Raw genomic sequence first — 14,835 nt, forward strand, 5'->3', positions numbered from 1 at the left:
ATCCGAACCCTTGGCGGGAGCGCTGCCGCGCTTCCCAAGCGGCGCACTGTAGCAGTGCGCCGCTGGGCCGGCCCCTATTTTGTACTATTTGAATGTTAATATATTACCCATTGAAAAAATAAAATAAAATTTTAAGTTATTTTGTAGTCACTTGGATAAGTAAGCAGGGAACCAAAGATCCTTCAGGTTTAATAAGAACAAGTCATGTCATATTAACATCATGTCCACCTTTGGGAAGGTTCCTGGGTAGGGAGCTGGGGGTAGTGGTGCAGTAGATCCAGTATCTGTGGATTTTGGCCAGTTGTTTGGATAAGGATGCTCATCAGAGATATGTGAGCAAGATGGATTGTCTAGGCTGGATGCTAATACAGTTAGGTGTTATTCTACTAGTTATAAAGGTTTCTGATCAATAGTTTGATATTAATCTGGAGGAAACTTTCTAAGAAAAAAGCACTGTGGGTTACCATTAGCTTTATACTACTTTACACTTAATGAATAACTTGGTTAAAGAAATAGAAGACACACATCATTTGTGTACCTAACATAAAGTTAGAAGATATAACAATTACATTGAATGGTAGAAGCAGGATCCAAAATGATCCTTACAAATTGGAGCAATGGATGATTCTAATGAGATGAAATAACAAGGTCAGGTCATATACTTCGGTTTTTATTTTATTTTAATCAACTTTACAAGCATAGTTCTTGGGAGACAGAGAGTAAAAGCAGCATGAGTTGAAAAAGACTTAAGTGTTTAAATGGCTGATTGATTCAATATGAACTTACAGTATGATGTGGCTGCCAAAAGAAAAAGAATGTAATTTTTATCTACATTAATAGAATTGTAGAAGGTGATAATGCTTGTCTACTCTGCATGTGTCATGTCTACTCTGCATGTGTCATACCAGACCTGGAGTATTTCATTTATTTCCTGGGGCCATTCTTATAAAAAGAATATGGCAAAGCAAAGTACATAAATGTGAGTGCAGCCAACATGGTTTTAAAACCATGTTGAAGAAAGTGGGGATGTTTAACCCAGAGATGAGAAGATTCAGTCGAAATAATACTATTTCATCTGTTTAGAAAGTGAAAAAATAGACAAGACTTGCTAATTTTGCTCTAGAGAGGACAATCTAGAAAATTAGGAGGTGGAAGTTTCCAGTTGGATATAAGGAAGAACTAACTGTCCTATAGTGAGGGCTGTAGATGGGCTGAGGGCCTAAGGAAGCGATATTATTCCAAGAAAACAGCTTGTCAAAAGGCTGTAGTAGGTATTGAGATATGGGCTCCTGGTTATTCCATGTCAGTGCTACTCAAAGGATCTTTTTTCTTTTGCTTTTCTCCCTCTGTGTGTTTACTTTTTAAAAAATTATATCCCCCCACACCCCTGCTTCTTATTTACTTTTTTTGAGTGTATAAATTGAGATAAAATTCACATACCATAAATTCACTCTTTTAAAGCATATGGTCCAATGATTTTTAGTATATTCACAAGATTGTACAACCATCACCACTGTCTAATTGCAGAACACTTTTTTCATCACTCCAAGAGGAAACTTTCGACCTGTTAGCAGTCATTCCCCATTCCCCCTTTCTCCACCTCTCCCCAGTCCCTGGTAGCACTCCTCCACTTTCTATTGCATATTCTGGACATTTCATATACATGGACTCATATAACATGGGACCGCTAGTGTCTCACGTCTTTCACTTAGCATAATGCTTTCAAGGTTCATCTTTTTTGTAGCATGTATCACTACTTCATTTCTCATAATGGCTGTATGATATTCCATTGTATGAATATACTGCATTTTATTTATCCATTCATCAGTTGATTGACATGTGGGTTGTTTTCACTTTTTTGGCTATTATGAATAATGCTGTTATGAACATTTGTGTACAAATTTTTGTGTGGACATCATAATTTCACTTCTTGGGTATACATACAGGAGTGAAATATCTGGGTCATATGGTAACTACTTTTTGAGGAATTGTCAAATTGTTTTGTCAGCTACATCATTTTATTTTCCTGCTAGCAATGTATGAGGGTTCCAATTTCCACATCTTCACCAATGTTTTTTATTATTTGTTTTTGATTATAGCCATCCTAGTGGGTGTGAAGTGGTATCTCATTGTGGTTTTGATGTTCATTTCCTTAATGATTGATGATGTTGAGCATCTCTTCCTGTGTTTATCAGCCATTTGTATATGTTCTTTGGGAAAATGTCTGTCTATTTAGGTTCTTTGCCAATTTTTACATTGAGTTGTTTGTCTTTTTTGTTGTTGTTGAGTTGTAAGGGTTCTTTACATATTCTGAATACTAAATTCTTATCAGGTGTATGACTTGTAAATACTTCCCATTCTGTGTGTTGATGTCTTTTGACTTTCTTAGTAGTGTTATTTGAAACACAAATGTTTTGGCCAGCCCCTGGCTCACTCAGGAGATTGTGGTGCTGGTAACACTAAGGCCATGGGTTCGGATCCCATATAGGGATAGCCGGTTGGCTCACTAGGTGAGCATGGTGCTAACACCAAGTCAAGGGGTAAGATCCCCTTACCGGTCATCCTTAAAAAAAAAAAAAAAAGAAAAAAGAAACACAAATGTTTTTAATTTTGATGAACTGTAACTTATTTACTTTTTTCTTGATTGCTTGTGTTTTGGGTATCACATCTAAGAATTGATTCCCTTATCCAAGGTCACAAAGAATTGCACGTTTTCTTTGAGGAATTTTTAGGTTTTTGATTGATTTTGAATTAATTTTTGTACATGGTGTGAAGTAGAGGTCCAAATTCATTCTTTTGCATGTGGATATCCACTTGTCCCAGAACCACTTTTTGAAAAGATCATTCTTTGCTCATTGAGTTATCTTGGCTCCCTTGTAAAAACTCAGTGGTCTATAAATGTGTGGATGCTACTCACAGGAGCTACTCACAGGATTTTATGTCAGAATGTAAATCAATGGTCTGCTTCTCTCACAGGTAAAATCTTGCTAACAAATAGACAAACAAAAAATTAGCTTAGTGATTTGATTAATTTATGTCCCAAAGCAAGCTCCTTATTTCCTTATCTCTGGACTGGTAACAGTTTACTAACTAGCAGATGTTTGTACCACACTTTGAATAACACTGCTCTAGATCCTTGCTCCTTTAAGTTCCCCTGACCAGTAGCATCGGTACACACTTGTTAGAAACTTAGAACCGTAGGTTCTGTCCCAGGGCTTCTAGATTAGAATTTGCTTTTTAACAGGATCCCTAGGTGATTTATATGCTTGTTAAAGTTTGAGCAGCACTGCTCTAGAATCAGACTCTAGATGACTTTAAAGATCTATTCAGTAAGTACAGGATTAATTAATGAGTAAAACTTGGGAAAGGGAAAATAAATGTGGGCATAGAGAAGAGAAAATATCTGGGACTTCGTATGTAGTAGAAGCTCAAAAGGGACTCCAATAGAACTCCAGGGCCAGCCTAGATCTCAAAGTGTTTTTGTTTTTATTTTTCACTACTGCACTACTTGATAGTTTTTGTTTGCCTGTGAGTAACTCCTCTTCAAGAGAGTTATAAAGGAAATTTAGGGTTACAGAGAGAAAAGGGAAGGGAATAGTAAAGCAGAAGGCTATTACAAAGCAACTTTAGGAGAAATAAACTAATTCCAGGCCTTAGAACTGCTTTCCTTCATATTTAAGTTAAAAAGAAGCTGAAATTTGCTTAAGAGAGTCTGTTGAACTATAGTGTGATTCCAGAAGTAGGCAGCAATAGTGCTCTGAGTCATAAAATCAGAAAGTATTGAATATTTGAAAGGATGGTCAAAGCAGGTGAAAATAGTTCTTTGGCAACTTACTGTCTGCAAATGCAAGCACTATCAGCATCAGGTATCATGCTGAAATTCTAAGGAAGGGTAGACTGAGCAAATGATATATAGGAAAATTGGTTTGTATACAATGCTCTTTTTTACCATTTTGAGGTGAATTACATGTTATTTATATGCTACTTAGAATGCTGTCTGTTTTCTTGGACATAAATGTAAAGGTTTTCATAGATATACTTGGGAATTGAGTACTCAATTTTCCACAGAAGGCCTTAACTAAGAACTTTCCTGTCACAGGAATTTTGTGGCTAGGGATAGTATACTGTTCTGCACTACAAGCACCATTAATTAGGACCCCAAATAGACTTGTAATTTGTAATAATCTATAGGCTCTGGGTTAAAGGCCTGGTTTTCAAAAATGGTAGCTTTTGCATGTATTATGAAAAAGGCTTTTTTCAGTGCTTCAAGCAGTTAAATATAAAAGTTTTAAGCTAACTACAAGCCATTTTAAATACCTATTTAATAAAGCAATCTTCTAATAACAGTTTGCCAGCTCTTTATTAATGTTATTTAATGTTAATTAAAAAATAAAGTTTAAAATGACAACACAAACTCTTTAGACTTATCACTGCTTAACTCATGTAGTAGGAGCTGATCTGATCTATAGTTAACTGAACATTCCCCACTGTCCTGAAAATCAGGTCTTGACTTATATTTATCATACAGACTTTTATCACAATTCTCCAAATAATAGTTGTAGCCAAGGGCCACAAAGCATCTTTCCCACATCCTCCCTTTTCCTGAATAAGCATGCGGTTTGAGGTGCTTCCCCTGTGGGTTCCATCCCATATCTCTATGTCCCCTTTTGTACTGCAAGCCTGGGGCTGGTCTTTTAACTAAAGCCAGAGGAAAGCTTGGGTACTTCTTGCCTGTTGCTGCTGCGAATTGGGCAGGAGCTGCTTCCAGTATACCCTAAGGGCAAGTCACTCTCAATTTGCAGTAAGATTTTTCTCTTGACCTTTTCTACATTTCACAGCCATTCAAACAGATCTTCTCCATCAGAGTTAAAAACTAGTGGAGTTTTACTCTTAAAATCTGAGATGTGGCTGGATCATCATATTATTAAAGGTAAATGCCATTGTCTCCCACCAAAGAGAGGGATCTTTTCTGCTTGGAGATATCTCAGGATCTCTGCAGGAGACAAAATGAACAGGAATTTGGACTTGAACTGTTTAACAAACATCTTGGCAAACTGTTCTAGGGTACCATCTGGAGATGTTAATTATTCGGTTTTGGTCCTCTAATGGCTGTTGACCTTCTCTTGGCTCTTCCAATTTTTTTTTTTTTTCTTTCTTCCAGATGCTTTATTATTCCACTTGGGGTGAGACAAACTCAGAGGTAGTATAGCTGATTCTTTTTCATAGTTAAATGTAGAGACAGTAGTCTCTCATTCCTTTTTGCGGACATATGGAGGACAGGATCTGCTTTATTTGGGATGTAAAGAACTTCTCTCCAGTCCTTCCTACTCCCAGGACTGTGTAAATGCAAACAAGTTCTAGAAGGGTTGGTTGATGATGGCACAGAAAAGCAGAGGGTGGAATAGGCCTCTAAAACATGAACCCTGAAATCGCTTTTTGTTTTGGAAAAACGTGAATTCTAGAGACTGCTTACAGCCTCATCATCTCCCTTATCTGTTATCCAAAGCATATCTTCTAAGCCTTTTATTTTTCTTATCAAGCTTCTCATTTCTGTACACTTCGAAGATGACCTTGCTTTCTACCAAAAATAAAGCAAATGGATCTGAACTCACTCAAATTCCTTTTTTCTTTAGCCTTAAACCAGTATGCACATCCATGTCTACTTCCTGCTTGCCTGGAAAAAAAAAATGTCACTTTAAGACTAGTCCCTTTAACAGTACTATTAATACTCCCCCCCCCCTTTTTTTACCTAAAGGACTTTGTTCCATCGTCCTAGTCCTCTCCAGTATCTCAAAGCCTTATTCTCCTGTTCCCTGGTCCCTGTTACTCTTTGGTGTTCAGTTTTCTCTCAGCCTAAAAACTCCTCCTCTCAATGCTGCTCCTTTCTTAAGCACTAATGTTCTGAAAGAGTAATCTGTAGTTACTGGGTCTAATTGCTCAACTTTCTTTGCAAGTCCAGTTCCATTCTCACCTCCATCCCATCCCTTCTTCCAAACTACACTCACTAAGTCTCCAGTGACTTCCAACTCCAGTGGTCCCCTTTGTTTATATTTTTTGAGGGTTTACCTCTTTTTGTCTACCATTTCTGAGGCAGTAGTTGTTCTTAATTTGTCACTCAGGGGAAAGTTATAATGAGTTTTGACTTTGATGCTCAGGGTTCAGGTTGTTTACTTGATACTGTGAGATGGCTTCTTATTTTGGTATGTAATTTCAGATTAAAAGAGACTTTATCACTTTAAACAGCTGAATCTCCAGTTGGGTGATGGTAGTTTCTGTTCTTATGGTCCAAACTGCCAACCCTGTATGGTGGCTCTCATAGAACTACGTGTTTTCCACTCTTTCCCCCTGACATTTTAAAACAAAAGTAAAATAATTTAGTAAAACTAGTTAAAAGAAATCTTACCTTGTATTTGTGTAAAAATCTTATACCAAACTTGCTCACTTTTTCCTCCTCCAACTTAGTTCTTAATAACCTTGGATTTTGAAAGTCAGCATTAGGAAGATTTGCCTCTATGGACACTGAAATGGCTATACCAAGGAGTGAAGCAACTTCCAGTGCCTAAATGGGTCACAACACCTGGGAAGTGCTCAATAAATATTTGCTGGATGAATGAATTCCACAAGTAGCCCTGAGAGATCACATGGAATTCCAGCTAAAGAGCTGGAAACATGCCCCATCTTATACCCCAGTTGGTTGGCTTGAAAAGTTTAGTTATGAGCAAAATGCTTAGGTCTGGGTACTATTGTGGTCCCTTCAAAACTTTGTAAAGCAGTCATTCTTTTCATATTTCCTAAAGGGAGAAAAACAGTATCAACCATTTAAAAGTCAAGTTAAATTCACTTTTGCTCCTATGACCAAGAAAAACTTTAATTTTATTTTTCTGAATTAAAATTTCACATATTTAAATAGTTCATGCCATCACTCTCCTCTTTACCCCTTTGCAGTATTTCTGGAGAGAGGAGTCTTTGCTTCTGGCTTACGTGGAGCACTGATGTAGTGAGCAAGTAGGCACTGTGTGTGCATTTTACTCCAGAATTTAGGTTCTGGAGAGTGCTATGGTTTAGTAGGGTTATGGAATTGCTATTGAAGATATGGTTGTGAATCTCAGAGACCCCTGGAAAACCTGTTCATCATCCTGTTCCTTAGTCTTACTTCTCAATGCTGGTAGTGTCATCTCTGTGTATTTAAATTATCTGTGCTAGTGGAACTGACTGGCTAATTCTGTCCCTATTGGCATCTGTAATTGATGATATATTTCTCAACTCTTGTTCACAGAGGGACCTGTCAGGGCACAAGAACATTGTGGGTTACATTGATTCTAGTATCAACAATGTGAGTAGCGGTGATGTATGGGAAGTTCTCATTCTGATGGACTTCTGTAGAGGTATGTATATGAACCGTACCCGTAAGCTCTCATTTCTCTAGCATTTTGATCATCAAGGGCATGGGGGTCATTTCATTTAATGTGCACTGCACCCTAAAGTATGTTCTGGTTTTACAGATGGGAAAACTAAGAGGGTAAAAGATATAGAGTCTGCTGTCAACTCTTGGTTATTCTTATAATGGCTAGGAGCAGTGGCAGAAACAATTGAAAGTGATGGATAATATAAAACTCCATTTTTGTTAAGTTTAGGAAGGTTTGGTGATTGTATATAAATGAAAAAATAAGAGATTGAGAATCAATGTGTTCTTTGTGATGCTTTGAAACAAATGATGAAGATACATAATAAAGACCCAACTCCAGATGGACGCAAGAAATAAAGCAGCTTCCCCACTCCCTCACTCGTGTGTTCTCTTTCATACTCACATCACTGTCTTTGTGTTATGGGATAAAAGAATCCTTTTTGTCTAATGGAAATGACCTTTCCATCCTTGCTCTAGAGCTGTAATTATTAAGAAGGCTGTATGCAAATGATGCTGCTATTAACAGTGGAGTTAAGTAGTTGAAAGCTTAAAGTTTCAAATAACATTTATCTTGGGAAATCCAGACTAACATGAATTTATTCAGAGTCTACTGCGTTTCATACAACCATAGTTTGGAGGTTTAGCTTTTTTGGCCTAAGAAGCTGTCACTTACAAGCTAGGGTCATTGTCTTACTGTTTTATGCCCTGTTTTGTAACCACCCTTAGTTCCACTAACGTTTTTCCTGCCCTTAAATACTGTCCATAAATTACATATGTGCTAATCCAAAAAATACCCCAAAATTAACCAGTATTTTCTACTCTCATTGTGTTAACTGTTAACCTGATTTTGTAAAATGCTATCAAATTTAAAAATGACAGTTTGTTTCCTCCTGCCCATTCTTTTATGGATAGTAAAATCTTTAGGGACTGGGTAGTAGGAACATTCCAGGGAACTGGATAATTTTGTAAGTGAGGCTATCAATCTTTTGGTCATAGAGATTAAATGTTGGTATAGCATTTCCACAGGCCAAGCAGTAAGTAGTAAAGACAGAGAGACCAGCCAGTTCCTAGAGTACAGACTCTAAAGCTATCCTCTTCCTGCTCCCTGGGTCTATTGTGCCATCTGGTTCTTACTAGAAGATAAGGCAAGTTGAGCCTGTGGTCTCATCTCATACGTAACAGGGTCAGTGTAACCTGGCAACTACAGCAGGACCATATTTTCAGTTCTGCTACCAATCATGAAGACATAAAGAGGGCAGTTCATGTCTGGGGTGCTTTATAAAATTAAGAAACTGTTTTTGACATGTTTGAGAAGGGACTGGATTGTAAGAAAATAAATCCTGGGTTTTAATCCTGGCTTGGACAATTCTGTTACCTTCGTCCAGGCTGCTCCTCTTTGGACAGCCATTCATTCTCTTGGTCTAAGTGACAAGTCTGAATGTTTATAACCTCTCCTTTGCTCTGCACCCCTCTCAGGAGGCCAGGTGGTAAATCTGATGAACCAGCGCCTGCAAACAGGTTTTACAGAGAATGAAGTGCTTCAGATATTTTGTGATACCTGTGAAGCTGTTGCCCGTCTGCATCAGTGCAAAACTCCTATTATCCACCGTGACCTGAAGGTAACAGACCACACTGTTTCATTAAGTGCGTTCTTACTGAGTATTTTCTGTCTGCCCCGGGGATGTGAAAGCATTTTAAGGCATGGTCCCTAATTCTAAGCTTACACTCTGCCTGGGGGAAGAAAATACAGAGGAAAAGTACAGTACAGGTATCAATTTTATTACTTAACTAGCCTCTGGAAATTCTTTATAATTATCAAATGCCTGAACCCATGTTTTGTTTTGTTTTTTTTTTTTCCTGATATACCCCCAAATTCACTTTTCCAGGGTCATAAAAAGTAATATGCTAATTTAAATAGTTTGTAAACAAAAATGCTTCATTTTTAAAGTCTGTTTCATATTTTGCAAAATCCATTAATTATTTTAAAAATTTGCCTACTAATTACCATCACCTTGCACCGTGCCTTTCATATTTTTGTCACTTGACAATGTTTGTTGAATGGAGTTGGCACCTGGTTAGGATTCAGCTTAGCATTTATTGAGCACCAACTATATGCCATGTACTTTACTATACTTTATGTACTCTGAGTCTTTGGAGGAAGACATGTTATATTTTATAGTTAGGGAAACTGAGGAGCAGAGAGTTTACATGATTTGCCCAAGGGCATATAACTAGGAAGGAGCACTACCACAATTCGAATACAGCTCTTCTGATTGTAAATTACAATTTCTTTTCATAATACCTGTGTTTCAAGCAACTTGCTACATAGCAAATAACTTGGATCAGCATCCCCTAGTGTGCTTATTAAATGCAGAATACTAGTCTCCATTGGATTCTGTTGGGCTAGAATTTTGGCGATGATGTCAGGGAGGCCCAGGAGTTCATATCTTAATAAGCACCCTAGTTAGTTTTTGTATACTCTGAAGTTTGAGGATCACAGCAGCATACTTACATTTCTAGATATAATTCACATACCATAAAATTCACCTAAGTTATTTGCCATGTAGCAAGTTTCTTGAAACACAGGTATAATGAAAAGAAATTGTAAAATTCAGTAGTTTTTAGTACATTTACAAAGCTTTGCAACCAGCAGCATTATCTAATTCTAGAATATTTCATCATCCCCAAAAGAAACATTATATCTGTTAGCAATCATTTCTTCACTTACACTAGCCCCTGGCAACCACTAATCTACTTTCTGTCTCCATGTATTTTAATGTTCTGGACATTTCATATAAATGGGGTCATATAATATGTGACTTCTTGTGTCTGACTTTTTTTACTTAACATAATATTTTCAAGGTTTGTCTACGTTTAGCTTATATCAGTACTTAATTTTCATGGCTGCATAATATTCCATTGTATGGATGTACCACATTTTGTTTATCTCTTTATTCATTAATGGACATTTGAGTTGTTTCCACTTTTTGGCTATTAGGAATAATGCTGCTATGAACATTTGTATACCAGTTTTTGTGTGGACATATGTTTTGAATTCGCTTAGGCATATATCTAGGGGTGGAATTGCTGGGTCATATGGTAACTCTTTGTTTAACTTCCTGAGGAGCCTTCAAACTGTTTTCCAAAGTGGCTACACTATTTTACCTCTATCAGCAATATATGAAGGTTCCAATTTCTCTACATTCTTATCAACACTTGTTATTGTCCTTTTTTATTTTAGCCATCCTAGTGGGAATGAAGTGGTGCATACTGGCATTTCTGTACTAAGGCAGTTAGCTTATAGGAAGATAGGTATATACCTCCAAAAGCCTAAGGTAGCCTTCTCGAGTGTACCTCTGCCCATAGTCAGTCTTTTTTCTGAGTAGAAAAAGGAGAACGTATCTTGGTAAATATTTATTATGAGCCTAGCGTAGTACAAGTACATAATTCTGTGGTGGTGGTAAAGATATAACATGGTTCCTACCTTCAAGATGTTGAAAGTATTATTGGTAAACAGATATAAATGAAATATTTAGACTTGAAACAGAAATAGGTGAAATACAAAACTTTATAGAAGAAGGTGATAAATAGAAGAGAATCAAGTAGCTTAATGTATGGTCAAATAGTGGGATCAAGTAATGGTGGTTGGAATTTTCTGGAAAAATATAGTTTCAGACGACTGATGGGATTTGGATAGTCACAGAGATGATAAAGAACATTCCAGGCAGAGAGCAGAGCCAAAGGGCTGCCTATAGAAGGGAACAGCAGAGTTCTTACACATGGAGAGAAGGAGGTAAGGGCCAGTGCATAGCCAGTTACAGGTAAGGCTAGAGTGACTGCAGCCACCACTCTGAATACATATTGGCACTTTATTCCTAGCTGCCTTTAACAATGAGTGAAATTCTTGGTTAAATACTGTTAGCATGTATTTCAAAATAGACAGTGGTAACAAAACTTAAGAACCTGACCTCTATCCCTACTGTCTGCTTGGAGAAGAGTTTGTGAGGGGTACAGGAATAGGGGAGAAGTGTGGCTGGTGGGCTCTGCTTCTGTGACCCATGTGGCCTTGGGCCTCTCCATAGCCCTGTTCTTGCCTCCATGTCAAATAGGGCTGGATTTCATTGAACTGTGATTCTGCAGCACTGTATGACTGATAGTGTCAGAATTGTAAGTGTGGTGAGAAATGAGCATAGGCAGCTTCCTCCATGTTGTCAGATGCAAAGGACATTTTTCAGTCCCCGTCTTATTCTTCCCATGGCTTCTGGCTCCTTTGTGACCGTCTCCTTTCTTGTCCTCTGTGACAGCGTGTTCTTCCTAGCTCCTCCTTCCCAGGATCTGTGGCTTGCTCCTCAATTCACTTAGCCTCTCTGAGCTCCAGCTTCCTCATCTGTAAAGTGGAGATCACATGCCTGCTTTGTTAGGGTTGTGGTAAGGTTGAATGAGAGAGTGCGTGCCAGTCTCTAGGCACTTCCCTACACAGCGAATGCTTGAAAGGGCACAGAGGTGATAGCAAGAGGGAGGCAGAGAGAGCCATACAAGACCCTTTGAGTGCTATTCCCGTGTTCTTAAAGAAAGTCTTCATTTTACCTTTTAAACATTTATTGGATTAAGTGAAGCCTAAGTGATAATAATTTCATACCAGTAAATAATACCTACCCAGTTCACATATTTCCATGGTAGTAATGCCCTGTGATGTTCATAGTACTCCTGAGAGGCATTTGGTCAGGATTACACAGTGATGGGACCTGAGGTTCAGAGCTCAGTGTCTTGCCAGGGTACGCAGGGTAGGTCTGTGGTAGGACTAAGGCAGCAGGGCTCAGACTCTTCCTTCACTGCACTGAATAGCTGCAAGGTATTTCAGCAGGGGAGTGTGGAGCAAGCTGGAGTCCCAGGGGGAGGCAGCTGCATAAGCAAGAGGTGGCCCTGCTCTGTTCCCCAGCCCGCTGTCAGCGCTCCTAGGGGGAAGCAGCGCAATGCTGGGAACTCAATATTGGGCTCTGTTGTGGTCAGTGCTGAAGACCATCAGGCATGCTGCTGTTTGCTCATGATGGTTCAGGAGACTGGCTATGTTTCCCTTTCTACTATACCTTGGAAATAGGGAACAAAAATAAGGACTTGTGGAAGGAGACCTCAATTGTGGTGCCATTGTTTTTACTCGTATCCTGGTGGTTTTGATTGAAGCTTTCTAAAACTACCCAAATCTTACACTTGGTGCCATCTAGATGCTTTCATTAGCACATAAGAGTGTGTTGATTTCTACTAGTACATGCATGGTGGGCAGTGACATTCACCTGCTGCTCCCCATACCTCCTGTTTGCCCTGGCCCTGTCATTGCATTACATGGTTTCAGCCACTCTGAGCTCCATGTCACTGCTGGAACCAGCCACCACAGTCCTAGTGGTAGCCAGGCCAAGAAGTTCATTTTCCTGTTGGCCAGACGAAGTGCTGGTTGCTTCTCTGTGAGCAGGATTTCCATCTGGTGAGGAGGCAGCACTGTGAATAGTCTGTGGGACATGGGAAAGAGCATGGGCCAGGCCTGACATGGGCCTCATTGAGCCCCTGTATCTGGGTCTGCTCGCTCATGTGCAGAACTGAGGAAAGCTCCTCTTGCTCTGCTTACCACATAGAAGGCCTTTCTTTCCAAATACATAGAGGAAATAAGCCAAAAGCAGCCCCTGTCCTTACATAGCTTATATTCTAAAAATAACCATAACAGAAGTACTGTTCTATATTGAAGGGCTCTCCTCAAATACATTATGTAAACCCTTCAATTATTTCCCCCATTTATTATTTTCATCTCTCTGAAGAAAGATAAAGATCATTATTGCAGATCATGGGGTCATAGATCTGGGAATGTCACCTCAGCCAGCCCTCTCCTTTACCAATGAGGAAACCTTAGCACAGAAAGGCTGTATAACCTGCACAGGTAATTAAGTGATCAAACCAGAGTAAAGACCAAGGTTTTTCACTACTATTTGGGGGTTTTCATTTATTTTGTTTTGTTACATCATAGCATGCTATCTGTCCAAGCACTTAAGAAAGGGGAAGAAAGGATTAAGGCTTAACAAGCACATTCATGTTGAAAAAGTCATAGATGTTTCCTTTTTTGTCAGAAAAGAGATTTTGACCTCATGAAGTATAATAGGATGAAGGTTCTTGTCCCATTTTTAGAAACACAGGTTTGAAAATCTGTATTCATGGTTTTCATGTAGTTTTCAGTACAGGTTTTGCAGTAGTAATACATTCTCTGACTGAAATGCCTAAATATCATACCTGTTCAGAATAATCTTGAGATGCAGAGGTCAAAAGGAGGTGGCTTTCCAGACCTTTTAGCTAAAGCTGTAACTGGAGTTTGGGAGTGACAACTTGAATAGTCCCCTGAAATTGATAGGTTGGGAAATATGGTGGGCAGCATCAAACTCTTAAAGAACTGAAAGATTTGAGGATTGTGAGCAATGATAACCAATCTTAGCCTTACGTCCTAAGGACTTTGCCAAAAACAAAGTCACTGTGCAAATTCTTAGAGGCTTTCAGAAAACGGTGTATCAGTATCCACTTGTTCCTCTACTTTACTAATCTCGTTTAATCTGCCCCCACCCACCCCTTTCTGTCCCTACTGGCCTTACCCTAGACCCGGCCCCAGTCATCTCACATGTAGACCATTGCACCTGCCCTCACTGTCTTTCTTCTCTTGTTCTCCCTCTTCTTTTGCCAAGCTAATCTTCCTAAAATGGCTGTTTTCATGTGCTGCTGATCTGTTAAAAATGCTGAATGGCTCCTGAGTGGCTGTCCCCAGTCTGCCTTCATCTGCATCTGTGGTCCTTGCTCCTTCTGCTCCCTTCTTTTTTGCCAGTCTAAACTGTTCATGCTCCTTAGTCGCATAAAGCACATTAGTGCAGTAGGTGAGGGTGTGCTCTGAGCAGTCAGGCAGCCTGAGCCCAAATCCTGCCCATCCAGCGTTGTTACCTCAGGTAAATTAAGTGACTCCTCTGGCCTCCCTTTTCTCATCTGTTAAGGGGGTCAATAAGGTTTTGTAAGGATTACATGAAATGTTATAGGTAAAAGTGCACGGGGCAGTGTCTGGCACTTAGTAAGTACTGTTAGCTACTTATACCATCATTGTTATTATCACACTTGCCTCTGTGCTTTGTTCCTGTTATTAATTCCACTTATCTAATTCCTTTACTTCCTCTAAGGCCCCCACAGTATCTCATCTCCCCTTCCCTGACAGCGCTTGCTCGTAATCTGTCTTGTCCCATGTTTTCAGCTTTCTTTGCGTTATCAGTGCCAAGCATAGTGCTGGTCCAGACACAGTGGCATCCTCAATGCCTCCGTCCCTTTAAGCACACTCCCACCTCAGGGCCTTTGTGCTGACTGTTTTCTGCTTGGAATGCTCTTCCCCCAGGTGGTCCATGGCTTCTCCTTCATTC

General features: G+C 39.2%; 1 protein-coding gene across 2 annotated transcripts in view; it reads left to right on the forward strand.

Annotated features, from left to right (window-relative positions):
• AAK1 (AP2 associated kinase 1) overlaps positions 1 to 14,835 on the forward strand; it is a 156,880-nt gene that overhangs the window by 86,975 nt on the left and 55,070 nt on the right. For both annotated transcript variants that reach the window (XM_008585992.1, XM_008585991.1), the window contains exons 3-4: positions 7,277 to 7,385; positions 8,882 to 9,024. In XM_008585992.1, the coding sequence (XP_008584214.1) occupies positions 7,277 to 7,385; positions 8,882 to 9,024 (252 nt within the window). The remainder of the gene's footprint in view (positions 1 to 7,276; positions 7,386 to 8,881; positions 9,025 to 14,835) is intronic.

Source organism: Galeopterus variegatus, unplaced genomic scaffold (assembly GCF_000696425.1).
Source record: "Galeopterus variegatus unplaced genomic scaffold, G_variegatus-3.0.2 Scaffold3793, whole genome shotgun sequence".
Classification (NCBI taxonomy): domain Eukaryota; kingdom Metazoa; phylum Chordata; class Mammalia; order Dermoptera; family Cynocephalidae; genus Galeopterus; species Galeopterus variegatus.